Source organism: Delphinus delphis, chromosome 13 (genome assembly GCF_949987515.2).
Source record: "Delphinus delphis chromosome 13, mDelDel1.2, whole genome shotgun sequence".
NCBI lineage: Eukaryota > Metazoa > Chordata > Mammalia > Artiodactyla > Delphinidae > Delphinus > Delphinus delphis.
Window position 1 is genome coordinate 907,821 of NC_082695.1, and position 26,340 is coordinate 934,160.

Sequence of the window (26,340 nt, forward strand, 5' to 3'; positions counted from 1 at the left end):
GCTTCCCCACTCTGCTTCCCCTGTTACACTGCTTGTTCGGAACCAAGGAATTGACTCACGCGGATGAGCCCACATGGGAGAAGCCTCGGAATCGCCAGCCCCTCCCCAGCTCTGGCACGGACGCCCCTTAGAAGGGATGAATGGAGGTGGGCCGTTCTGGACCTCTCATTTGCTTCTCCAGCCTTCGCTCAGCACGTGCTCCTTCTCTTCCACGGGGTCTCCCACGCAGGCGGATCGCCCCCCTCCATTTTGCTTCCCTCCCCTCCACCCTCCCCTCCCCTCTACCCTCCCCTCCCCTCCCTCCCCCTCCCCTCCCCTCCCCTCCCTCCCCTCCCCTCCCCTCCCCTCCCCCTCCCCTCCCCCTCCCCTCCCCCTCCCCTCCCCCTCCCCTCCCCTCCCCCTGCAGCAAATCTCCCCTGTGTGACCGCAAGCCTCCCTTTCCTGGAGGCCAGCACCAGCCCGCCCCATTAGATGTGGCCTCCCACCCTGCCCCCCACTCCCAGATGGGGCAATGCGGGGAGGGGGCGGCAGCTCCACCCTCAGGCCTGAGCAGGGACATTCTGCCACGCTGTCCTCGGCGCCCGCGCCCACACTCCTCCATCCAACAAGCGCTGGGAGAGCACGTATCCGCCACGAAGTGCCGGGTCCCCAGGGGCCGTGTGGAGCCGCCCGGGCTGTGCCCCGCTGCCTGCAGCGCGCTGAGACGGAAGCCAGGCGTGAACTCCTGTGCGAATGCAGTGAGATCCGGTTGCTGATTAGAGCGACCAGCCTATCCTGATACCGCGAAGGGTCGTCTCTCCATCCTCAGCTCTAGGGCTCAGAGACGAAACGGCCAGCTGGGGCCATCGGGGTGGATGTGGGACGTGCCGGCCTGGGCTGGGCCCTCAGGGAACCCAGCGGCGTGAGCTCCCCGGACGGCGGGAGAGGACGTCTGCTTGGGTGAGCCTGTCCACGTGGCAGCCGAGGCAGCTACCAAGAAACAGCCGTCACCAGGAACCGAGGGCCGCGCTCAGAGAACCCTTCCAGCCTGGACGCACAGCAGAGTCCGCGGAACAGCCGTGACTCCGACGCCACCAGGCATCTCTGCGCACACGGGGAGCGCTGATACAGCTGCAGCTCAGGATGCGTGCCAGGGATGGTTTGTGTTACTGAAAGCCTCCCTGTGTCACCTGCAAATCATGTGAGAAAGACTTGAGGGTCCCGAGCAAGTCGCCTGTGAAACTGACGACTTCTGTTATGCCAAAGTGGCCCGGGCGGGGCCCACGGTGCTTGACTGGGGTGTGCACCCCCGAGAGCCAGAGTCTGGGCATCATTCCCTCCCAGGTGGCCTTAAACAGGCTGGACCAGAGAGCAGTCACGAGGATGCTGGCAAGGCCACCAACAGCAGCAGAAGTTTCTCCCAGGCCTGCACATGGGAACCAGCAGCTTCTCAGATCTCCCAGCCGCACACTCTGAGTTTGCCCAGCAGCTAGAATCTTCCTCCAGGGCAGCTGGAGAATAATAACGGGGACGGGCCTCTGTGGAGTGGCCAGGCGCACCCTGCTCTGTGAGATGAAAGCTGAGAGGGAATTGGGGTCGAAGGCCCTGCTGTCACCTGCTGTCCCAGCCCCCAGGTAGCCGCCAGCCCTGGCCAGCTGTTTTATTGTTATTCAGGTATGGAGTGGCCAGCGGATCAGGAGACCACGTCTGCTGACGGGAGGGGGTTACTCCCAGCTCCCAGGAGGACGGGCCGTGGGGAGGTCAGGAGGCAGAGGGTGGGGTGCACCGGGGTCACAGCCTTTACTGGGCTTCCCAGGGAAGGATGCCTCAGGGGAGCCCAGCAGTGGCTGGCTGAGCCATTCCCGGGGCTCTGGGGCGTGGGGCTGGCCCTGCCCTGGGGGTGAGAGCCCATGGGGGGGGGTTGGGGGGGCTCGGGCTGGCTGGGTTACACGTGACAGGGGCGCTCAGGTGAGTGGCTTACAGCCTCCCGGAATCCGGAACCTGGGAGAGGCCGTCCCTCCGGGTCAGCGAGGCCCCAGACGTCAAAGTATCAGAATAAAGAAATTTAAGACAGTTAAGGGAATTCCCTGGCAGTCCAGTGGTTAGGACTCCGAGCTTTCACTGCCGAGGGCCCAGGTTTGATCCCTGGTCAGGGAACTAAGATCCCACCGGCCTCTTGGAGCCACCAAAAAAAAAAAAAAAAGACACAGTTACTACACAGGCCAGCCCTCCTCTCCCCTCTGCGTGGCTCCCCTCTGGCCCGTCTCGAGTCTGTGCAAGCCCAGGCCAGCTGTCTCGTAATGAGCCAGCATTATAGGTCACAGACGTTTGCATTTGGGCACATGAATCAGTGCCCTCTTTTCCAATGCCCTTTGGGGTGATCCTTCCCCTGAATAATCCTAAAGGAGGTGGTGTCCCCAGCCCTGACCCAGCCTGGCAGTGGCCACGTGCATCAGGCTGGGCCACCAGCGGTGCTCCCCAGGTTCTCTGAAAGTACAGGAAGGATGGACAGGTGTTTGGGGAGGGGCTCAAGGCTCAGACTGCCTGCGTTTCCAGGCTGAGGGACCAGCCCCGTGGTTTTGTTTTGTTTGTTTGTTTTGTTTTTCGGGGTGGTTTTGGCCACGCTGCGTGGCTTACGGGACCCTAGTTCCCCAGCCAGGGATTGAACCCTGGGCCGTGGCAGTGAAAGTGCCGAACCCTAACCCCTGGGCCGCCAGGGAGTCCCCGCAGCCTGGTGGTTTACCTGTTCACCTGTTATCCGGCGCTGTTTCACCAGCCAGCGCCCACCTGTGGAGGGACTGGATTCGTGACCAGGAGCTCGGCCACCGGGGCACCTCCCGCCAGGTCTCCCAGAGGCGCTTCTCAGCTGTGGTCAGGGAGGGTGGGCCGGGCCTGAGCATCCGCACTGCTGACCGGTCCCCAGGCCACTCTGAGGGGAGACGAGCTGCAGCAGCCCCGGCCGCTCTCCAGCTTCGACGCTGGGACCCCTGAGGCCTTCGGGGTCAGCCCTGAGGCAGCAGACGCCCGACCCCCATTCCTCCTCCATCCCCCTCGGGGACCAGGGCTGCGTCTGGAGAAGCAGCTGCAGTTGTTTGCTGGGCCGCCAGCTCCAAGGGACCTGAGATTTGCTGGGTCTCTGCTCTGGGCCCGGAGCTCTTTATTCGGGTCCAAGATGTGTCAGCGGCCTTCTGTCCCAGTGGCTGGCGCGCTGGGCCCTAGGGCTCCGGCAGAGGCCCCGGGGGGCTCCTGGATGTCCCTCCTGAAGTCCCCCCACGGGGCAGGGGCTGCTCCACAGAACAGCTGCACGCCCACAGGGCGAGCTGTCCCCAGCGGCAGGTGTGAGTGTGCGTGTGCATGCGCGTACGTGTGTGTCCTTTCCCACCCACCTGGCCGCCCTGCGGGTCTCACTGCAGGATTGAGCTGCGGGCCCCGTCGCCCCTCTGGGGGACCCAGTTGGAGACCCTGGTTGCAGCAGCAGAGACCTCTGTGTTCAGCTATATCCAAACAGACCCGCGGGGCTTGCTCCTTCCGCCTCCCCCGGAGGGGAGGCCTCCCCCGAGGGCAGATTCGGGCCCCAGGGACCCGACCACCAGACCGTCAGTTCTGATGTGGTCAGCAGGGGTGAGAGTTTTAACCTCCACCAGGAGATCTACCGCAGAGCAGACTGGGAGCTCCTGCGCTGGCAGCGCGGCAGTGCCCCTCCGTGTCCCTCGGCCCTCACGGGAAGGCTCACGGAGAGGCAGGGCCAGCGAGGGGCCGCGTGCCACGCTCCTGGGCTGTGCGGCCAAGGGGATGAACTCGGAGTCCAGAGAGGCGTCTCCGTACAAAGGATGCACAGACACGTGGCCTCTCCCGCCAAGGGGCCGGGACCATTTTCCTTCTCCTCTCAGGTTTCAGGAGGCACTGGCTTTCTAGTAGCAGGGCTCTCCAGAAATGTCGTGTTGACCACTGTGGTGCAGGAGGAAGATGGGGAAGGAACCACGAGAAACGGCAGCTTGATTCACGATGGACGTCCTAAGGGCGTCGATTCGAGGGAAGGCACTCAGGCCCCGTCGCCCGCTCTGCCGTCCCCAGGCCCCACGCGGACCCCCGTCACCGGGTCCTGGTCCCAGCCTCTCGGCTCCTGTTGGGGCCCCTGTCGGGCGCGCATTGCCGGGGCGGCTGGAGGGTAGATGAACCTTCACAGGCGTTCCTGCTGCTGGACCGTTATTTCCGGGCTTTGTAAGAAGGGCTCGTGTATAAAGGCTGCTGCTCTGGAATCCCAGCCTCAGACACCGGCAGCAAGGCTCCGGGAGCTGAGATCTGCTGGCTGAGGGGCGGGGCTCCCTCTGGGCGGGGTGGGCGCCCCCCCACCCCCGTGCCCTTCGCCCTCCCTCCAAGCCGCTGCCTGAAGGCCTGACACCTGGTCCTCTGCCTCGTGTTTGCTGTTTCTGTTTGGGTGGCAATTAACCAGGTCGATTGAGATAATTAGTGGTTGAGACACAGGGTGGGTGTGACAGGAACACTTAGATCGTGTGAATCGTCCCGTGATGCCTTTCACAGCTGTGGGTGAAGCAGAAACTTCAGGGTCTTCGTGCAAGCATTCTGAATCCCTGTCCCACCACGAACCAGCTGTGTGAGCCTGGATGTGTTTCTTAACGTCTCTGAGCCTCAGTTCTTATTTTCATCTGCAGCGAGGGCGAGGTTAATCCCCTGCTCGCCCCCGCATGGCATTGTTGGGGTTTATCGTCATCCCACTGCTACCTCCTGGTCCAGCTTTGTCAGCTGGGAATGCGGCAATGGAAAACCCCACTGACCGAGGCTTACATTTTAGTGGGGCAGACAGACAACATGGAATCAGCAGGTAAATGGTGTCACATGTTAGAAAGACACAAAAGCCACAGAGGTAGACAGGGCTGGCTGGGGAACGAGGCTCGAGGGGCTGCGCTTTAAATGGGGTGGTAAGGAGGGAATCCCGGAGGAGGTGACATGCGAGCACAGTTGAAGGTGGAGAGGCGGCCAGGCAGGCAGAGCTCGGGGAGGGCGTTCCCGCCAGAGGGAGCAGCCGGCACAGGGGCCCTGGCAGGGTGTGGGGTGGGTGCTGAGACGAGCAGGGGCGAGGGGAGGTTCAGAGGCCTGGACGGCTGGACAGAAGCCCCGGCCCCGGCTGGAGACTAGGCAGGCACGGACAGCAGGGAGGCCCCTCAGGAAACATGCGGTGACGGTGGCCACAGAGGATGGGCAGGGGGACCGGGCGCTTGCCCTGCGGGTGTGCAGAGCCTCCTCTGTTTGTTTCAGTGTTTGGCCTCCTGGAAGGTTCCCGGCTCACCAGGTGACCACCTGCGCTCCCAGCCTCCTGGGCAGCTGGGCCCCGTGCCGGGGTTTGACAGAGGTGTGTGAGCGGAAGTGGTGGGAGTTGGGCAGGGCCCTCAGCCCTCCCCCTGCGGCCCCACCTCCAGCCACGTGGAAGCAAAGCCACGTGGAAGCAAGACCGCGTCTGCAGCTCGGGACCTGGGCGTAAACTTGCCGCGTCTCTGATACAGAGTGTGCGTGGTTCTCACCATCGGGCGGAGGCCGTGGAGGCTGCCTGCTGAGCCTGCAGGGTGCCAAGCAGTGGTCCCGAGTGGCCATGAGCCGGGCCAGGGGAGAGCGTGCTGGGCACGCGCTCAGTGAGCCACGAGGAGCGGGCAGCCTCCCCTCCCTCGCTCGGGTGATTTCTTATCCCAGCCGTGGGTGGTGTCAGGATGGGCCGCCCGTTACCTGCTGTGAGACTTTCCTGTCTTCCTCTGTTTTCCCGGGGCAGAGAGTAGGGCCGATGGAGCAGGCAGGGCTGGGCCGTGCTCTTCCCCGAGACGGGGGCTTGGCGTCTGTGGTGGGTGAATGGCAGCCCCGGAGACCTCTGCCTGGAAGCTGTGAGGGGTCTCAAGATGAGATCCTCCTGGAATTAGGGTGGGCCCTAAATCTGATGGCTGCTGTCCTTACCCGAGAGAGGAGAGGGGAACTTGAGACACAGACCCATGGGGGGGAGGCTGCGTGGCGGGAGGGATAGGGCCACAAGCCAAGGGCACCTGGGGCCACCAGAAGCTGGGAGAGGGAGGTGGGACCCTCCCCTGGAGCCCCGGAGGGAGCGGGGCCTCAAGGGCTGTGAGAGAATGTGTCTGTTGTTTACACCTGGTCTACGGTCCTCGTTACGCAGCCCCAGGAAACGAGCGCGGCCTCTAGTTGGTGTGAGCTCTAGCAGGCCCCGCCTTCCACGCCTTCCGTGAAGCCAGCCCCGCTTCTCAAGCCCCTCGTCATGGGCCCCAAAGTGGGTTCTGCAAATTCAGGCTGGAGCCCCGAGGCATCAAGGCCACTCTGCGCAGTCGCTGTCTGGGAGGAATGGGCCTTGATGAAGCCAGCGCCACTTAAACTGGGCGTAAGGCAGAACGTTTAGGCTGAAGAAGGCTAGACAAGAGGCCAGAGGGACCCACGGAGTGAAATCCATGCCCAAAACTGAGAAACACCCAGTTGTATTTGTCAACAAGACTTTAGCTTGAAGTACTCGTGCCTGCCAACTTACCGCGATGATTTAGCCCAAGAAAGTGTTTCTGATGTGGAGTACAGCCTTGATTTTAATAGTGAAGAAACTACAGGAGGAAAATCTAAATGTCTAATAACTGGGGCAATAGGGAAGTGAATTAAGGCCCATCCTCTCTGCGATAAGAAATGACAACTTTTGGACTTCCCTGGTGGTGCAGTGGTTAAGAATCCACCTGCTAATGCCGGGGGCATGGGTTTGATCCCTGGTCCGGGAAGACCCCTTCCACCACAGAGCAGCTAAGCCCGTGCGCCACAACTACAGAGCCTGCACTCTAGAGCCCGCGAGCCACAACTAATGAGCACGCGTGCCACAACTACTGAGGCCTGTGGGCCTAGAGCCTGTGCTCTGCAACAAGAGAAGCCACCGCAATGAGAAGCCGACACACCGCAACGAAGAGTAGCCCCCGCTCGCCGCAACTAGAGAAAGCCCACGTGCAGCAACGAAGACCCAACGCAGCCCAAAAAAAAAAAAATCCCACAACATTGTAAATCAACTATATTGCAATACAAATTATTAAAAAAAAAAAAAAGAGGGCTTCCCAGGTGGCGCAGTGGTTGAGAGTCCGCCTGCCGATGCAGGGGACATGGGTTCGTGCCCCGGTCCGGGAGGATCCCACGTGCCGCGGAGCGGCTGGGCCCGTGAGCCATGGCTGCTGAGCCTGCGCGTCCGGAGCCTGTGCTCCGCAACGGGAGAGGCCACAGCAGTGAGAGGCCTGCGTACCGCAAAAAAAAAAAAAAAAAAAGAAATGACAACTTTCAAGTGTGGCTGCATGGACAAATGTTTGTGAACTGATGTTATATTTCAACTATAAAATACAACACTTTCCAGAAGACAGTGGCCGTGTGGGGGAGGTATGACCAGCACAGCACTGACATTAAGAGGCTGTGGCATCAGTCAGGCCTGGTCAGGTCCCGTGAGCTCGTGTGACTGGCTTAACCTCTCTGACCCTCGGTATCTTCTTCTGTACAGTGAGGAGAACATTGCCTGTGGTACCCGTCCTTCCTGGGTCGTGGTGGGTTGAGTGAGATGAGGCGAGTAAGCACATGCCTGGCATTTCCAAAATGTCTGAATTAGAAGAGGCTTAGGGGTAAGAATCTGACCGAAGAGAGCTTGGGCCAAGTTGATCAGACTGAGTTGTTCATGGTGAAGTCGACCTGGTGGGTTGCACCAGCATTTTTTCAGTGGGATGGGGTAGGGTGGGATAAGATAGGGTAGGACATTAGTCTGGGTTATCCAGAGATGATGAGGAATTGGCCCACACAGTTACGGAGCCTCAGAAGTCCAAGACCTGCAGTTGGCTAGCTGGAGGCCCAGGAGAGCTGAGGGTGTGGTTCCAGACCAAGTCTGAAGGCAGGAGAAGACCAGCAGCCCAGCTCGATGACCGTCAGGCAAAGAGTGAACTGTCCCTCCCTCAGCCTTTCTGTTCTGTTCAGGCCTTCAACTGATTGGTTGGGGCCCACCCACACTGAGGAGGGCAATCTGCTTTACTCAGCCCACCAACTTGAGTTCATCTCAGCTGGACACACCCAGAGCCGTGTGAACAAATATCTGGGCGCCTCATGGCACAGGTCGGATCGCATAGGCTGGGGTAGAGTAGAACAGACTAACACGACCCGTGTCTAGTGAGGCTAAGTTGTGTCGGGTGAGGCAGCGCAGAAGCAAGCAGGCATGAAAGGAGCTCCTGATGCGACAACATTTCTATCGCAAGTGAGGGTCCTAGCGCTTAGGGACTTGGGGAGCCTTATTTGCAGAAGAAACAGCTGTTTGTTTAGACTTTTCCTTTAGACCGAGACTGTGTCTGGGGTGCTTGAAGCACTGTTTGCATAGCAAGCTGCTCTTTTTTTAAAATATAAATTTATTTATTTTATTTTTGGCTGCATTGGGTCTTCATTGCTGCACAGGGGCTCTCTTCTCTAGTTGCAGCGAGCAGGGGCTACTCTTCCTTGCGGTGCTCAGGCTTCTCATTGCGGTGGCTTCTCTTGTTGTGGCGCACAGGCTCTAGGCACACGAGCTTCAGTAGTTGTGGCACGCAGGCTCAGTAGTTGTGGTGCGCAGACTCTAGAACACAGGCTCAGTAGTTGTGGCTCATGGGCTCTAGAGCACAGCCTCAGTAGTTGTGGCTCATGGGCTCTAGAGCACAGCCTCAGTAGTTGTGGCTCATGGGCTCTAGAGCACAGGCTCAGTAGTTGTGGCGCACGGGCTCTAGAGCACAGGCTCAGTAGTTGTGGCTCATGGGCTCTAGAGCACAGCCTCAGTAGTTGTGGCTCATGGGCTCTAGAGCACAGGCTCAGTAGTTGTGGCTCATGGGCTCTAGAGCACAGCCTCAGTAGTTGTGGCTCATGGGCTCAGTAGTTGTGGCTCATGGGCTCTAGAGCACAGGCTCAGTAGTTGTGGCTCATGGGCTCTAGAGCACAGCCTCAGTAGTTGTGGCTCATGGGCTCTAGAGCACAGCCTCAGTAGTTGTGGCGCGAAGGCTTAGTAGTTGTGGTGCACAGGCTTAGTTTCTCAGCGGCATGTGGGATCTTCCCGGACCAGGGCTCGAACTCGTGTCCCCTGCGTTGGCAGGCGGATTCTTATACACTGCGCCACCAGGGAAGTCCCGCAAGCTGCTCTTTTAAAATTAGACTGTAGGTTGGTTCTTCCAGCTGCGGGGGGAGGACAGCTGCTGGTGGGAAGTAACCCCTCTCAGGCCAGGCTCTGGGCCCAGAGCAAACACTGAGTGGTGGCAGGGGCCATAGGAAAGGGATAATAATGAATTGTCAGGATATCAGAAAAAAACCCCTCCATTGTTTAGATCGTGGGACGTGCAAGAGAAATGCAATTCGGTGGGAAATCCAGAAGGGGAGGCAGCCTTGCCCCCAGGCTTCGGTGGGCCTAACCCAAAGCCACGGCTTCTCTTTGGCATCTTCCGCTGGAACGGCCCAGGCGGCCGGGCCTCCTTGCCCTCTGGAAGGCCTGTCCCGGGGATCTGAGAACAGGGGATGCGGGGAGGGAGGAGGGTGCCCTTGGCCCCGGTGGCTGCTGGGAGGGGCGGGTCCACCATCCAGACCCGGGTCCCCACAGGTGTGGCAGTGCGGCGGCAGCATGGAGGTTCTGCCCTGCTCCCGCGTGGCCCACATCGAGCGTACCAAGAAGCCCTACAACAACGACATTGACTACTACGCAAAGCGCAACGCCCTGCGGGCGGCCGAGGTGTGGATGGACAGCTTCAAGTCCCACGTGTACATGGCCTGGAACATCCCCATGAGCGTAAGCTGGTGGACCGGGTGGTGAGGAGGAGGGCTGGGGGCGGGGCTGCCCCCGGGGACAGCCTCAGTGGTCATCCGAGGCACAGCCCGGCCACGCGAGGTGGGGCCTCCTGGACAGCTCAGCCAGGGTGAGGCTCAGGGACGTCATGACCTTCACCAAGCAGAGCCCGTTTCCAGCAGCTGCGACGCTGGTTGGCACGCCTCCCTCCCGCCCCGAGAGCTCCTTCCCTCCATGGTGTGAGCCCCCGAGCGGCCGCAGACGTGGCACTGCGGGGTCGCAGTTGCTGCTGCGCTGAGAGCTGCCCCAGGGTGACCACAGCCCCTCCTGGGACTCATAGCATACCCCTTGCCACGCAGAAGCCTCTCCCCGTAGTTCTGCACGAGGCCACGGTGATACGATGACCGTAATGATGACCCCATCACTTCCACACGGCAGATTGGGAAACTGAGGCACACGAGGGTGCGCGGCTGAAAAGAGGCAGAGCCTGAACGTAACTCGGTCCCCCGCGGGACCCTGTCACGAGGCTCTCAGGCCCGCCTGCTGTGGGGGTGGCGGCTTCTCCCACGTGTGATGTCTGCAGCCAGATCCGCCTGCCCTGCAGGGCGCGGGGGCAGGAGTCTGTTCGAGGGGTCTGCCTGTGGCTGGCGGGAAGAAGGATCTGGGTGTGAGCCAGAGGGTCCTAACCAGGGCCTGGGGGGCGGGGCAGCCCGGAGAAGGGGCTTGGGCGTACACGTGTGTGTGCACTGTGTGCATGGGAGTGCTGAGGACAGGCTGCCCATTCCGCTCACCCCCACTGGCGGCAGGCCCAGCCCCACGCACTTCTGCTCCCCTGGACACGGGAGGATTCGCGTCTCTGGGGTACACTCATCCTGGAAGCACCCACCCGCAGAAGGAGCTTCATCTTTTATTAGGACACACATACACACAGGCACGCGTGGGCATGGGTTTCTAGCTGTCAGCAGATAGAGCTTTGTGTATATAACAAAAAAGTTAAGAGACATTATCTTCATTACGTGCAAAACGTCCTGGTATTTTAAACATCTTCACTGCAACCTCCTGAACCGAGTCGGATTCGCGGCCCCATGTCTGGGTGATGCCGCCTTGTAGGTGGGGGGCTCCCAGGGTCATTTGCTCCCGCGTCCAGCCCAGGGTCTGCCCTTCACACCAGGCCCACGGTCCTTCCTTAGCTGGTATCAGAGCCTCGGGGACCTGGGCTTGGGGAGGGCCTTTCTCAAACCCACCCACGTCCCCAACCTGTCACAGAGTGTCGGGGGCCCCAGGACCACCCTCAGGTTCAGTGTTTGGCGACAAGGACTCAGAAAAGCTGTTACGTGGGGGCTGTGGTTTATTATAATGAAAGGATATGACTCCCGGGGAGTCACAGAAATTGCGCTTAATGCTCCCAGCTGCGATGTGTGACAACATGTACAGTGTATCACCAACCCAGGAAGCGCACCCGAGCCTCGGCCTCCAGAATTTACGGGGCTCACGTGCCCGGCCTTGGCCTCCGGCCCCTGCAGAGGTCAAGCTGATGCCCCACGGCGACCCCCGTAGATCACCCTGGAGCACAGACGACCTGGCCTGGCCCCCGTAAACAATACTCGGGATGTTTGAAGTCACCTCCTGGGAGCTGGCTGAGGGCAGGTCTTTCCTTCGGCGGGTGCAGGGTGTTACGAGCTGGCCCACACACACCGCCGGTGGCTGGCTGTCTAGGCCGGCCGCTCTCCAGCTGATCCTGCTGCAAACAGGCCGGAGATGCCAGGCCTTTCCCATCGGCCCCGCTGCCCTGGACCTTCCAGGAGCCTGGGAGGGCAGAAGGCCCCCAGACAAGGCTCAGGGCCGGGAAGCCCTGAGCGCGGGCACGCTCCTGTGATGGGGGGCCTGGGGCTCCCCAACCCCCCGGGCAGAGGCCTGGCTGGTGCGGGCTCTGCACACCGCAGCACCCGTCCCGCCTCGCTTCCGGCTTCGCAGAACCCCGGCGTGGACTTTGGGGACGTGTCCGAGCGGCTGGCCCTGCGCCGGAGGCTGAAGTGCCGCAGCTTCAAGTGGTACCTGGACAACGTGTACCCGGAGATGAGGACCTACAACGACACGCTCACGTACGGAGAGGTACCGCCTCCGCGGCATGGCTGCGCCCTGCACCCGCGCCGCGCCCCGCCTCCCGGCATCCTGGCCTGTCCCCGGGCGCACGCGCACGGACAGCAGCCAGCAGAGCGCACGGGCACACTCACACCAGTGTAAGAGCCGCAGGGACACACACTCGTGCCTGCATACCGAGGTACACAAAGCCGATTCAGAGACACGTGTGTGCATACGTATCTGTGTCGCACACGTGTGTTTATACATGCCCTCATGCACATGCATTGACCCGTGCACACATGCATGTGGGTGTAAGCGCACACAGACACAAGTGTACATTGCACTGTTTTGCTCACAGACACACAGAAAGCTACCTGTACATCTTCACCTGTGTATGCAGACCCCACCCAAGCTGCCTGCCCTGCACACGGGTGCGTTCACACACACAGCGTGGCTGTGTGCCACAGTGCCTGCATGCGCGTGCACGACAGGACACACAGACTCACACCCGAACAGGCACCAGCTGTGGAAGACCCACGTGTCTGCACCGGCCCCCACGTGCACGGCCACGCACACCTCTCCTTAAAGCCGGGGGAGGGCACCGCGTTCCTGCCCACTCGTCCTGGTCTGTGCTGGGGGACAGGCCTCCCCCTACCCCAGGCCTCAGCTCCTCCGCGGGGACCCAGGCTCCCCAAGGCGAAGGAATGCATGAACTTAGGTGGGCCAAGCAGAAGTGATACTGGGGCAGGGGATAATCCCAGGAGGCCCGTCTGTTCCTGGAGCTCCTGGTACACCCCGCTCCTCTGGACACAGAGGTTTCCCACGTGACAGGGAGCTCCACGGATGCACGTCAGCAGCGTGGGCGGGAGGCCACTGTCCTCCCAGCCCCTCCCAGGCTGCCCTGCGGCTCCTGACCATGATGAGTTGAATTCATGCAGCGCCCGCCCACAGAAGCCGTAACGTTAGGGACTTTGCCAGCTGACAAGGTTGGGGTGGGAGTGCTGTGTCAGTGAGTCAGTGCTGCCAAACAAACATCCCCAGAGCACAGAGGGTTCGGGCAGCGCCCCTGTGCCTGCTCGCACGTCTAGGGGTCATCCGGGCAGCCCTGACCTCGGCCAGTCTGACATCAGGTCTCTGGGGACGGGCTCACCCGCACACCTGGAGGATGGCTGGCTGTCAACAGGGCACTGGGGCGCAGGTGACATGTCTGTCACCCCCAGCGGGCAGCTGGCTTGTTCTCAGGGTAGAGTCAGGGGGCAAGGCAGAGCGGGGGCTGCAGGTGTCCTGCGGCTCAGAGCTGCACACAGCCATCTCCGTTGCGTCTATTTGCTGAGCAAGCCTCCAGGCCAGACCAGACTCGGGGGCTGTGGGAGTAGCCCCCCGACCCCCGGTGAGGGGACGAGCTGCAGTCACGCGGCAAAAGGCGTGAGTGTGGGCAGGCTGTTCCCGGGAGCCAGCCAGGCCCTCCTCGCTGTTTTCCGAGGCTACCGCTTCTGTGGTGAGCTTCACCTGGGGAGGGTGGCCGGGTCCACACGCGCACGCACGCACGGCACGTCGGTCCACATCGCCCCCAGAGCCAGGCCTGGTCATCCCTTCCGAGGAGCCCAGCCAGTCCCTCCGCAGCCAGCCCACCGGCCAGGGCACTGTCCCCTCCCTCCTCCCCCCCACCTTTCCCCTCCTCGCCCTCCTCCCCCTCCCTCTTCTCGCCCTCCCCCCTCCCTTCTCCCCCTCCCCCTTTCCCCTCCTCTCCCCCTCCCCCTCCCCTTCTAGCCCTCCCACTTCCTTTCCTCCCCCCTCCCCCGTCCCTCCTCTTACCCCAGGAGGGCCACCCCTTCCTGCGACCACAGGTCCTGGGCAGGGGACAGGTCGGTAAAGCCCCCTCTAGCCTGCCTCTGCACTTAGCACCCTTGTGACGGGGCCTCTCCTTTGATTTCTGGTCGTAGGTGAGAAACAGCAAAGCCAGCGGCTACTGCTTGGACCAGGGGGCAGAAGACGATGACCGTGCCATCCTGTACCCCTGCCACGGGATGTCCTCCCAGGTAGGGGTGGCGGAGACGTTCCTGAGGGACACAGCCCCGAACACAGGTGGAGGTGGCTCCCGGGGGGCAGAGGCAGGCCTGCCGGGGCATTCTGATGCCGCTGGCTGTGAGCTCAGGCCCTGGGTAAATTAAGAGCAACGGCTTTGCTCTGGGCGAATCACCTGACACCCGTGCCTCAGTTTCCCTATTCATCGAGGGGATGATCACGGTACCTATTTCTCAGGGCTGCCATGTGGACTGAAGTGGAAAATGAGGGTAAATGGTAGCCACAGTGTAGACGTAACCCAGGAAGTCTCACATTAGCCACCAGTTCTTATCACCTGGAGGGCTTTAAAGACAGCCACTCGGGTGTCCAGACCCCAGGCAGGTGTGTTTCCAGAGGTGGCGGTGCTGCTGTGCTGGACCCCGGTGCAGCCTGATGTTTCCAGTCCCAAGCGGACCCGCCTTCTGCTTGCAGTGACAATGCTTCTTCTCAGTGGGTGGGATTTAAATTAACCCCCGAAATGACACTCGGCCCCCTTGAAGCTCTCTGAACCTGCTCCCGCTCTGGGACATCCACGGGTGCTGACACAGCTGCGCAGGGGTCCATCGCGGGTGGGAGGTGCCAAGCCTGTGGCGACAGAGAAGACCGTGCTCCCCTGGCACCCCTGCAGCCTCTTCACAGGACCCCTGCTGGCACATGGCCTTGCCTTAAGAGAGCGAAGCAGAATCACCCTTCGAGGTGCAAACGTGGCCTCCCGGGAGAAATCCGGTTTGCTGGGCCCTCAGCTGCAGGAGGGGAATCCTCTGGCCGGTACAGACCTGAGGTGAGAGGCCACGTCTGTGGGGCGTCGCCGGACACACGCTGCTCCTCTTCGACTCCAGGTGGCTGGGTAGACGGTGGTCCTTTCCCAGCAAGCCCTGCTGTGGAGCGAGGCAGCGTGGGGCCAGCCTCGGAGGTGTCTGGGGCAGCGAATCGCTTGGCTGAGTGAGGTGTGGGTGTTCCAAGGACGCCGCGTGACGCCTGGGGGAGCGCCCCCCTCCACCTGCGAGTGGACCCTGGGGCGGCCGGCAGAAGCGGCCTCGCTGCTGGAACCAGGGTGGATGTGGACACAGGTGGACGGGGAGGCCAGTCCACGGGACCGCGCCCCACGGAGAGGTCGGATGGACCCATGTGCCCACCAGGCCGGACACGCCCGTGGTGGTGTCTCCTTTGCAAATGACTTCAGTCGGTTTGGTCTCAGTGGAGGCTGCTGAGGTGTTCACGGGGACAAGCTACATCCCCAAACCCCGATCCCCGGCTGTGTTAGTGTCCTGGGGCCAACTGCGAACCGGTGTAAATGACAGGCGTTTATTCTCTCAGCCCTGGAGACCAGAAATCTGAAATCACGGCCTGGGCAGGGCTGTGCTCCCTCCTGAGGCTCTAGGCCCACCCTTCCCGCCCCGGTGTCCCACAGCTCTTGTCTGGTGGCCGCATCCCTCCAGGCTCTGCCTCCGTCATCGCGTGGCCTGGGCGGGCCTGTGGCTGGGTCTGCACCCTGCCTTCTCCTCGTGTCTCTGTTTTCTCTGCTTATCAGGATACCAGTCATGTTGGATTAGGGCCGCCCTGACCCAGTATGACCTCATCTTACCTTGAGCACTTCTGCAACGATCCTATTTCCAGATAAGGTCACATTCACAGGTGCCAGTTAGGACTTCAACATGACTTCTGGGGGGAAGCAGTTCAGCCTACAACATAAAGAAAGCCAGTCTCGGACCAAAATCTGCACACGTACAGATGGTTAGTAAACAGTCTTCAGGGAGCAGACACAGACCAGTGCATGGACCCCTCACGATGGGGCCCAGCCCTCTGTCCTCTGGCCACTGCGCTGGCCTGACCAGTGTGAGTGAGAGGGACACGGGGCAGGCGCGTCCACCCCCGTGTGGGCATGGGACCCCTCCTGGGCTGGACTCGACATAGCCTGGGGGTCGTTAGGAGGCCCTTCCTTTAACCTGTCAGGTTTTATTCTGACCACTTTCAAGCTTCCAGAAAAGTAGAAAAGTCTTCAGATGACCAACCACACACTCATGGGGTCGGCAAAGAGCAGCCCGCCGGCCAAAGAAAAGTTTTTACCTTTTTACAGGTTTATGGAGGGAAAAGAAGGGAAAACACGTGCAGCAGTAACCGTGAAGCACACATGCTTGTCCCTGCCCCTCACAGACACGGTTCTCCACCCGATCCTGATACAGTGGTGTTCAGATCGGGCCGTATTTGCATCATTTATTTTTTTCTGAGTCATTTTAAAGCACGTTGCAGGCGTCAGGTCCTTTCACCTCAGAGTATTTCAGAACGCATCTCTAAAAGCACACGGCTTCCCCACAAGCCAGCGGCAACGCCTGTGGTCACCGAAGCCCTTCCCAGCCCGGCTCGCTGCCCCGCTCGGCGTCTGGGACAGACCTCCCTGAGCACGGGCCGTGCTGGCTCCCCGGCACTGAGGCTCCCGCTTCCGAGCTCCGCCAGGCCTTACCTCCAAGGCTGAAGCTACAGGTGGCAGGGGCTCTGGCTGGGAGCTTGTGCTGGACATTTCAGGGGCTGCGGACCCCATATTCAAATCTCCGTGGCTTCAGAAAGTTTACAGAGAAGGGACACGAGCATATCTGTGACCACCTGTCCCCAGGCAGAATGGCCCGCAAGGACCACAGTCTTTATTTTACTCACAGATCTGCAGCAGGACCCCTCTGCACGGCACTGCCCAGCCCACCCGGCAGGCTGGTGAGGCCACGTCTGAGCCACCGTGAGCTGCCGCTCCGGGGCCTCGGCCCCTCCGCACACGGCCTGCCCCTGCTGCTCGGGCCTCCTCGCCCTGGAGACGTGGGAGGTGCCACGCGCGTTTACGCCCCGCCCCCAGGAGGACGCAGGAGAGAACGTGGGCCCCATGCTAAGCGGGGGTGGCAGAGTCGCAGGGCCGCGCGAACATGCAGGGGAGGTGCTGCGCCACCAGGTTGTACTGGAAACACAGCAGAGGGCGCGCGAGTGCCCACTCTTCTGGGAGAGAAAACGCGAGAAAGGAGAGGAGAGAAGCACTTGACCGACCCCGGCACCTGCTGTGCTCAGCCTGCACTCCACACGCCTGTGGGTTCCCCACGGTGGCCCTGCCCGGCCGGCACTGTCATCATCTCCCGCTCACAGATGAGGAAACCGAGGCACAGAGAGGTGGCGTGACTCGCCCAAAGCCACACAGCCGGGGAGCGGAGGAATCTAGAGCGCTGGTTTCCTCGTGGGTGCACAGGCGTTACTTAGCTGGTGTTTGGCAAATGACGTGACCTGGAACCATGAACTTGGGGCGGCCTCCGGTTCGAGGGCAGACGGGCGGCCCGGGGCACGTGTGAATTCCTCCTCGTCTGAGGCCGAGGCTCTGGGCCCCATGGAGGGAGGGGTCCGAGCAGAGCTCCGGGGAAGGAGTCCGAGAGCATCCCGCTGGGGGAATTTGTGGAAGAAAGGGGGCTGGGGCCGCAGGGCCACCGGAAGGCATCCCCTGTGGGCTCCCCGCCCACGGCCTCTCAGGCGCCCTGGGGCCGAGGGGGCTCCTTGGGGCCCGGCCCCTCCCCAGCAAGGCTGGCCCCTGACCGGGCTGGGCCCGCCCGCGATGCCCCACCTATTCCCTCCAGGGCCTCGGGTGGCCCCTGTGAGGCCAGCCCCGGCCCACCGCCCGCTCCGCCTCTCCCCAGCTGGTGCGGTACAGCGCCGAGGGCCTGCTGCAGCTGGGCCCCCTGGGCTCCACCGCCTTCCTGCCCGACTCCAAGTGCCTGGTGGATGACGGCAGGGGCCGCACGCCCGCCCTGAGGAAGTGTGAGGACGTGGCCCGGCCAGCGCAGCGGCTGTGGGACTTCACGCAGGTCAGCGGGCTGCTGGGACCCCGGGCCGCCGGACCAGCCTGTGGGGAAGCCGAGGGCAGCGGGGGCTGCAGGGCTCGGGGGCTGGACCAGCTGCTCCCACGTGACCCCCTCACGGACGTTAGGGGACCTGCCAGGGAAGGGCCGGGCTGTTCACAGCCCCGTGGCTGCCTCTTCTGGCCTCCTGGGGAGGGGCTTTAGGCAGAAGGGATGGGGTCTGACTGCCCCGGAAGACCCGCCCCAGCTGCTGGCCAAGTGGGGCCAGACTGGACTCCCCAGAGATTTGTTGAAATCGACCCAACTCCTCCCACGCAGGAGACCCTGGGACAGATGCGTGCACGGTCCTGTCTGGGGGCTCCCGGTTACAGGAGAGGCTGCAGCGATGAGCTGTCACTGTCTCAAGTGGACCCAACAAGACCAGCGGGTCCCCAGGAGGCCGCGTTTGGAGCCAGGACGCTGAGGGCCAGCGTGCATGGGAGGGACCTGTCTGGAGAAGGATAGAGGACGTACAGGACATGAGCTTGGGGGTCCTTGGGTTTGGGCCAGGGCCCTTGATGTCTGGGGGACCAGAGGGCCTGCAGAGGTGACCGATGGGCAAATCAGACATGCCAGGGGTCAGGGGGACAATTCTGGGGGAGAAGCCCGTCTCAGCGGCCCTGGGGTCCACTGTCTTGATCACTCCTGGGACTCCAGGAGAAGGGAGATGGCTGACGGGGGCGGGGGCGAGAGGACAGAGGGATTGGGGGACAGAGGGATGGGGGATAGGGGGTCAGGAGGGACTGAGGGATGGGGGACAGAGGGACTGGGAGAGTCAGGACCCCGAGTCTCAGGTGGCCGTGCAGTGACCCGCTTGGCCTTGGTATCACCCCCACTCCTTAGAAGCTCTTGCGATGGGACCCCCGGGCTGACTGGGTCTCCCTCCCGTGCAGGGCGGTCCCATCGTGAGCAGAGACACAGGCCGGTGCCTGGAGGTGGAGATGTCCAAGGACGCCAACTTTGGGCTCCGGCTGGTGGTGCAGAGGTGCTCAGGGCAGAAGTGGACCATCAGAAACTGGATCAAGCCAGGGCGGCACTGACCCCCAGGCTCACCCTGTGCCCCCGCCCCAGCGCAGACCCCGAGGACCTGGGGCAGGCGTGGGGCCCCTCCCACTCAGCCCACCACTGGAACCCAGAGGGCCCTGGCCGTGCCCGCATCCCCTCGGGGGGGGGGGGACCTATTCTCAGCTGCCGGCGGGCCCTGGGGACATGGGGACATGGGGACCTCTCCCCCTCCAGGAGCGCGGACCCCCCGCAGCTGGCGGCTCTGCCTGAGCGCGTCAGCTGACCGCCAACTCCAGACCTGAATCACGTGCCTTTTCTACGGTATTCCTGTCGAGCCGCCAGTGGCCACCTCCTTGCATGTGCTGAAGCTCCCGTCCAGCCCCAGGCAGCAATAGCCCCCTGTGAACTCTGAGCTCCTGACCTCTCCGCCCTTTGGCGGGGCTGCCCCGGTGACCACCTCCATCTAAACCGAGCGGAGCTAGGCTCTCCCTGGCTGGTGAGGGGGGATGGGGACAGCAGCTGCCGTGGCCTCAAAGACAACCCCCGGCAGTGCTTGTGCGAGGAGACTGATGTGACTGCTTCAGTCCAGTAAAGAGTGATTAAACCGTACAGACCTGATGTCTCGCCCACAGGAGCCAGAGCTGGTCGGCCGTCCAGGGAGGAACCCTGTTCTAGCGGCTCACCCGGGGCCAGGCACCTCTTGTGTTGCTCTAAGGCAGGGGTCAGCAAACGATGACCCGCGGCCCCTCGCCTATTTTTATAAATAAAGTTTTATTGGCACACGGCCACACCCCTCGGTTTATGTACTGTCCACAGCGGCTTTCACACTCCAGGGCTGGAGCTGAGAAGCAGCACACCCCCACCAGGGCTGTCCCAGAGCCTCCAGGAGGTCCTCTCAAGATTGCACTTAAAATTGCAGGACAGGGCTTCCCTGGTGGCTCAGTGGTTGAGAGTCTGCCTGCCGATACAGGGGACACGGGTTCGTGCCCCGGTCCAGGAAGATCCCACATGCCGCAGAGCGGCTGGGCCCGGGAGCCACGGCCACTGAGCCTGCGCGTCCGGAGCCTGTGCTCCACAATGGGAGAGGCCACGACAGTGAGAAGCCCGCATACCGCAAAAAAAAAAAAAAAACAAAAATTGCAGGACAAAAAGTTCTGCCTGTCCCTTTCCCCCATCAGGTCCAGTGCCAAGCTAGCTTCTTCCCAATCCTAGCTGCTTCCTCCTGCCTCCTGTCTGATGGTGGAAGGCCTCAGCTGTGCCACGGTACGGTGAGGGGCCCCAGGGCTTGGCTCACCCAGCCATGGAAATGAACAGTAGATGGGATGCCAAGCTCCCGAAAGCCAACCCACGTAGCTCCCCCCACCCCATGCACAGGGTCTCCTGGCCCCTTTGGTGGTCTCCCAGGGACAGAAATTGTGGGCACCATCAGTAACTTCCAAGTTTCTCCCCATTCGTATAGAGTAACCCGGAAAGCAGGCTGGCAGGGTTTCCAGACATCAGGGCTTCAAGCTGGGGGGCTTGAAGATCCTACCTGTTCTCACTGTGCTGTGGCCAGGCAACCCATCCTTCCAGAAGACGGGGAGCCAGTCCATCCCCCACACCTTCCGGGCTCCCCCCTCTTGCTCCCTGCCTCTCAGTCATTAATCCCATAGTGCCTCTTTCTGGGAGAGGAAAAGTCCCTTCTGGTAGTGCCAGGGATCTTATCTCTCGTGGGGGAATTTTCCCCAAAGAAGAGATGAAAATTTTCCTGGAAGATATGAAAGAAGCAGAAGTGTTTCTGAACCAAACTTGGGTCCGGCCGCCTGCACACAGCAAAGCTGATCTACTGACGCGGGTTTGTGGTGAAGGGAGGGGCAGCGTTTCCTGCAGGGAGCGAGCAAGGAGTCCGGGTAGATAGTGCTCAGAAGCCCCGCACTCCCTGAGGGCTTTCAGGGGAAGGAAGAGACAGGGTGAGGGAGGAGGTTTCCAGGTGCATGGCCACCTTGTGGACATTCTTCTGATTGGTTGGTGGTGAGGTAATCGGGAGTCAACACCATCAACTTTCTGGTTCCCGCCGGTCTGGGGTCTACGTGCTTGTGGGCAGCATAGAGTTAACTTCCTCCACCTGGTGGGGGTCTCGGTATCCACAAAACAGCTCAAGGACACGGCTCAGCATAGTATCTACAGCCCTTGAGGAGGAACTAAAGGTCCTTGACTTTGTTTAATGACTAAACTATTATAGTCTTGCTTGACTATTTTCCTTTCTTTTTGCATTTTCTCATTTCTCTGATTAAATTTATTCTTTGAAACTTGGGGAAGGCCTAGGAGGCTAAGTTTTTCTGCACACAAGAGGCAGGCGGAGGCCATGGCAGGGGCAGGGGGTCTGCCCCAAGAAGGCCACACAGGGTTCTGCTCAGTTACAGAAGCGAACTCTGGGTCTCTGGGGAGAGTGAGGGCTCTGGCCTTCCCTCGGAGTCTGAGGGGGCGTGTTGGTGATGCCTCCATGGCCCCCCTGCCCTGGGGTGAAGTAATGAATCTACACTTCACTGTCCTCCATCCCGAGCCCAGTGGCACGTGCCCCTCCCCCCGTGCCCTGCCCACCGGGCACCCTCTTCTGCTTCTCCTTCCTTGGGGATCCTGACCCCATTCCTCCAATTCCTTGCTTCCTGCTGCTGGGAGAGCTCTGAAGTGTCCCAATTTCTCCATTCTCAGCAGAGAATTCCACCAGCTCTAACCCAAGTCCCCCAAACCCTCTCTCTATTCCAGATTTTCCCCAAAATTTAAGACTATGATGGAGGCAATAAAACTGGCCGTGAGTGAAGCCTTAAAAGCCAGTCTCTAGCCAAGGACTGGTCTGCAGGAATACAGAAGTTTCTTAAGTGAAATTATGACAGGTAGCGGCCATTAGCACGCAGAGTGCTTTGCCTGTGGTTTAAAATAGGAAATATCACAGGCTCGAACTTTTAAACCTCACTTGTGTTACAGTTCATTGGGCAAATTGACACTCCCGTCAGAGTTGGCTGGTTTGCAGCCCACACGGGATCGCATGAAATCCTGACACTTGGAAACTTGCTTCTCAAGGTCTTGACAAACCTCTCACCCCCTCGAAGGGGGTGAGTTCCCGTGTTTTGAAACCCTGCGCGTTCTGTCAGGGTCCTGTCTGGCACCAGGACACGTGAGGACAAAGGTGCTCAGCTGGGTCCACGGGCAGCAGGACTGTCAGTCAGCCCAGCGCGGCCCAGCGCCGTCCACGGTCTCCTAGCGGGAGGCAGCCGTCTACCGGACCCGAGCGGCCTTCCTCCTAATACGTGGCCCTGGAGCATGCTTATGTCTATTCCCTGCAGTCCTTACCTGCCTCATGAGCAGGTGTATCCCTCGTGAGGATCGCCCTTTTCTAGAAGAACCGCCCAAGAACCCTGGGGGTAACTCCATGCAGAGTCCCCACCCAAACGTCAGCTGGAAAGAGTTGAAGGTGGACCACGGTTTCCATGCTGCTGTGTGGGGCAGCCACTTGGTGGTGCCCCTGGGAGCGGTCCCTGCAGTTTTGTGGTCGACACTTGGCCACGGCTGGTGGGACGTCCCTGCTGGTCGAGACCCCTGCCTGCACCCCAGGAGTGCCTCTGTCTGGGGCCAAGTTCACAGAGCTTTCTAATTCATGGTGACATGCAGATTCATTGACCCCCGCCTCTGTAATCCTGGGTTCAGAGTAACCACTAACGCCATCCACGGACGGTACTGAAGCCATCCCGGCCCCCTAAACCATTTGGCCTCCTGTTCATACTTCCTTTACCTTAGGGACAATGTTTCTTCTTTGTCTTGTTTTCCAACCACTGGCCCATGGCTGAGGCCACCCCTACTGTACCAGCCTGCATCCCATCTGTCAGACAAAGGGAATTTGAGACCAGGGATTGATCACACAAGTTACGGAAGGGCTGAGGCATCCCAGGGGCTCATCTTCCGTTGGCTGAAGGGACCTGGAGGGGGTGGTGTAACTAGAGCAAGGAGCCACAGCCAGAAGGACGGATGGACGAGACACGGCGCTTCCAGAAAGAGCCCTAAAGCGAAAGGTGGGGAGGGAAACACCCTGGTTTCTCCCCACCCCCCAATTTCCCAACATATCCTTTCGGCTGACGCCACCTGGAGCCGAAGGACAAGAAACGTGGGACACAGAACACTCTGCTTTGCAGGGAGAGCCATAGAGCAGGAGGCGGGTCTGAGCGCAGACCCGGGGGTGGCGGCCACAGCTCGTCTCAGCTGGACCGGACTCCTGACTCGGACGGGTTGAAGCCGGGCCAGAGGGTCCCCCTGCCCTGCAGAGGGCCCAGGACGCCCTCCCCCCTCGCGGGGCCCGGGCTGAGAGGCACCCACGATGAAATCAGGCCTGCTGCGTCCCCCACAGCAGCACCTGAAGCTGGACCACTCCAGATGGCAAGAGCCAGTTTTGAAATTTTCAGGAATTTTGTGCACCAGTTGTGAACCAGAGCTATTGCTAAAAATAAACCGCTTGCACTTACAATTCAATTATACTAAAAGCAAAGGTAATAAATACTCAAAGCTCACCACTTCCTGGTGATTTACTCTAGTTGAGATTATTTGCGTTTATGTATCTGTGTGGTGAGGACGGTGGCGAGCTCCTGTTCTCAACTCCACGCTTTACAGAGCAGGTCAGACGAGGATAAGCAACAGGTAAACTGCGTGTTGGATGGTGGTAAGCGCTGAGGAGAGAAGCGAAGCACCACAGAAGAGGGAGAGGCTGGTGTGCAACCCTTAGAGAGACATCAGGGGAAACCCCACGGAGAAGGTGCCGCTTGAGCAAAGACCAGCGAGGACAGCCCGTGCAAATGCCCTGGGGCAGCAGCAACCAGAGAGCAAGTGCCCTGGGCTGGGGCAGGCGAGGGCAGAGGAGTGGAGGTGGTCAGAGCAGGGCAGCGTGTAGCCTTGCAGACCCTCGGGGAGTGCCTCCAGCTGGGATGTGGGGTCATCGGAGGTCGGGCGGGGCAGCGTCACTGTCTGTGGCGGCGGAGACCGTGAGGACCAGACGAGGGGGTGAGAGAGGAGAAGCGGCCTCTCCTCCAATTCAGATATCTGGGCTCAGGATGGGCGGAGTTGCCATCAACCAAGACGGGGGTCTGGGGAAGGGGAAGGTGGGGGAAGGGCACAGGTGCATGGGGGCCGGTGCCCCTCGGACAGCTCACCGAGGGCGCCGATGGAGTCTGAGCCTGGGGGAGAGGTCTGGGCTGGGATCAGGGCTGCTTCAAGACATCAGGCTAGGTGAGATCACCGAGGAGTGAGTGTGGCCAGGGAGGAGAAGCCAGGAAGGGCTCCAGTGTAGAGGCCTCGGAGACAAGGAGGCCCTGGGGAAGGAGAGCCCGTTTGCTGGGGCCGCCAGACAAAGTGCCACGAAGTCGGCACCTCCAGCAACAGACACGCATGTCTCCAGTTTTGGAAGCTGGAAGTCTGAGATCAAGGTGCGCCTCCTGAGGCCGTGCAAGGGGGTCTGTCCCTGCCCCTCCCCCAGGTCCTGGCCGTCCGCTGGCAGCACCCCTCGGCTTGTAGAAGCATCAGCCCATCCCTACCTCTGCTGCACGTGATGTTCTCCCTGTGTGCGTGTCTGAGTCCAAATTTCCCCTTTTATAAGGACATCAGTCCTGTTGGATCAGGGCCCACACCTTAAGGGCCTCATTTTAACTCAATCACCTCGGTAAAGATTTCGTCTCCAGATAAGGTCACAGCCTGAGGTCCTGGGGGTTAGGGCTTCATGGTTTTGGGGGGACACATTTCAGCCCACAGCAGGGCAGCTTAGATACTGAGACCAATGAAGAAAGCACGTCGCAGGGGAGAGCCAGAGCTTGTGTGCCCGTAGATGGCGTGAGAGGAGACCTGAAAGGACTGCCAGACAATAGAAGAGCTTCATAAAACACTGCCCATCACCGTTTGGAGAAAAGCACCGCACACAGAGCTCCTGGCATGAGTGCAGCCCTTGTGCAGCCCCGAGGGAGGGCCTGGCCTGGAAGAAGAAAGGGGACGAGGGGCCCCCCAGCACCTACCCCGTCCTGGGGTCCCTGGTCCAACCACAGGCACAGAGGGCCCATCGCTGTGCTCTCAGCCTCCCGGGCGTTCTCTCGGGGATAGACCTCACCCCCAGACACACTCACTAAGGGTCAGCACGGTGCCCCCTGGCATCCCCACAGTGCCCCCCTCCCTGCTCAGAAGGACCCCAGCTGCATTTAATATTTACCTGAGGTCCCTAATCATATTTGGACGAGGAGCTGGGCAAATTGTGTGGTCGGTCCAGCCACACGCCCGCCGCCCCCCGGAGCCTGTCCTGAGACCCCCTTTCAATGGTGACTGGAGGGAAATACCTCTTGCCTGGGCCATTCATTCATTTATTCACTCGCTCACTTATTCAACGAGGGTGTTCTGAGAGCACTGGCTGGGAGTGGGGAGCCTTGGGGAGTGAATGCCGGGGAAGCAAAGATGCCAGGAGCCCCCAGCCCCATGGCAGGGCCCCCAGAGTCGGGGAGAGGGTCCCAGCCCTGCCTCTCCAGGGCCTCCCCGGAGAGGTGAACTACGAGCACGCTCTCAACAAAGGTGTGCAAAGAACTTCACTCATGACGAGAGCCTGGAGCTCGCTTGAGATGTGGCTGAGATTTTAGGAGCCTGCAGCCCCGAGCACGGCTGGTGGCCCGCTGGCAGGCCCTGCGTTAGCCCCTCCTGCGCTGGCCTCGGGCGAAGCCCCGCTGCTCCGTGGATCTCTGTTATTTTAAGCCCAAAGAGCTGCTGTGTTCTGGAGTCACCAAAGCCTCCAAAAGGAACTAAAAGAATCCCCGTCAGAGTGGCTTTACCGCGTGGCCCCCAGCTGATCCATGGCTCTCCCCTACCGGGTGACCAGGACGCTGCCCCTGTCATCCCCATCACAGCATCCGGAAGCCTTGCTGTTTGCCTGGGAGGGGACCCTAGAGCATCCCTGAGGCTTGGAAAAGGGAACATCCTCCCCTTCCTGGACCCAGACCGTCACACCCCCTTCTGCTTCAAAATGCTGCTGCTTCCAGCCGCAGCGCGGGGTGGGTCTCCCACCAACGTCGCTTAAAGGAGGACGATATCTCTGCACGGCGACAGCAGGAGCAAAGCCGATAAACTGTCTTTGAAAAATGTCTTCCGCGTCTGGCAGCAGAGGATTAAAAATGAGGACATCAACTGCCCCAAGCCCACGGACCATTTCAGGCAGAGGCTCCCAGCCCTGCCTCTCCCGGGCAGGCGGGGACAGCCGGGGACGCCGTTTGTCCTGGGGCTCCTAGCGGATGGCGGAGAAAAGACCCCCAGAGCCCAGGAAATGTCCTCCAACAGCTTTGAGAAAGCATGGGGGCCCCTGCAGAGAAAGGGGCTACTCAGAGCCACACAGGAGGCTCAGGGACCGGGGTCTCCTGGCACCCTGTGCAGCTGGGACCCCCAAAGACACACGATAGGTCTCCTGGACAGTAAAGAGTCGTGCTGCCTTGGGCACGGGGGAGCGGAGCCCGAGAGAACCCTGCCAGCCCCGAGGCCTGGAGGGGGGGCATAAAA

The 26,340-nt window shown here is 60.9% G+C and overlaps 1 protein-coding gene across 1 annotated transcript in view; it reads left to right on the forward strand.

Moving 5' to 3' along the window:
• The window catches only part of GALNT9 (polypeptide N-acetylgalactosaminyltransferase 9), a 92,061-nt gene extending 72,482 nt beyond the window's left edge, over window positions 1–19,579 (forward strand). The window contains exons 7-11 of the mRNA XM_060029328.2: window positions 9,602–9,787; window positions 11,759–11,896; window positions 13,810–13,905; window positions 17,593–17,760; window positions 18,687–19,579. Of these exons, the coding sequence (XP_059885311.1) occupies window positions 9,602–9,787; window positions 11,759–11,896; window positions 13,810–13,905; window positions 17,593–17,760; window positions 18,687–18,833 (735 nt within the window). The 3' untranslated portion in view covers window positions 18,834–19,579. The remainder of the gene's footprint in view (window positions 1–9,601; window positions 9,788–11,758; window positions 11,897–13,809; window positions 13,906–17,592; window positions 17,761–18,686) is intronic.
• The last annotated feature ends 6,761 nt before the right edge of the window (window positions 19,580–26,340 follow it).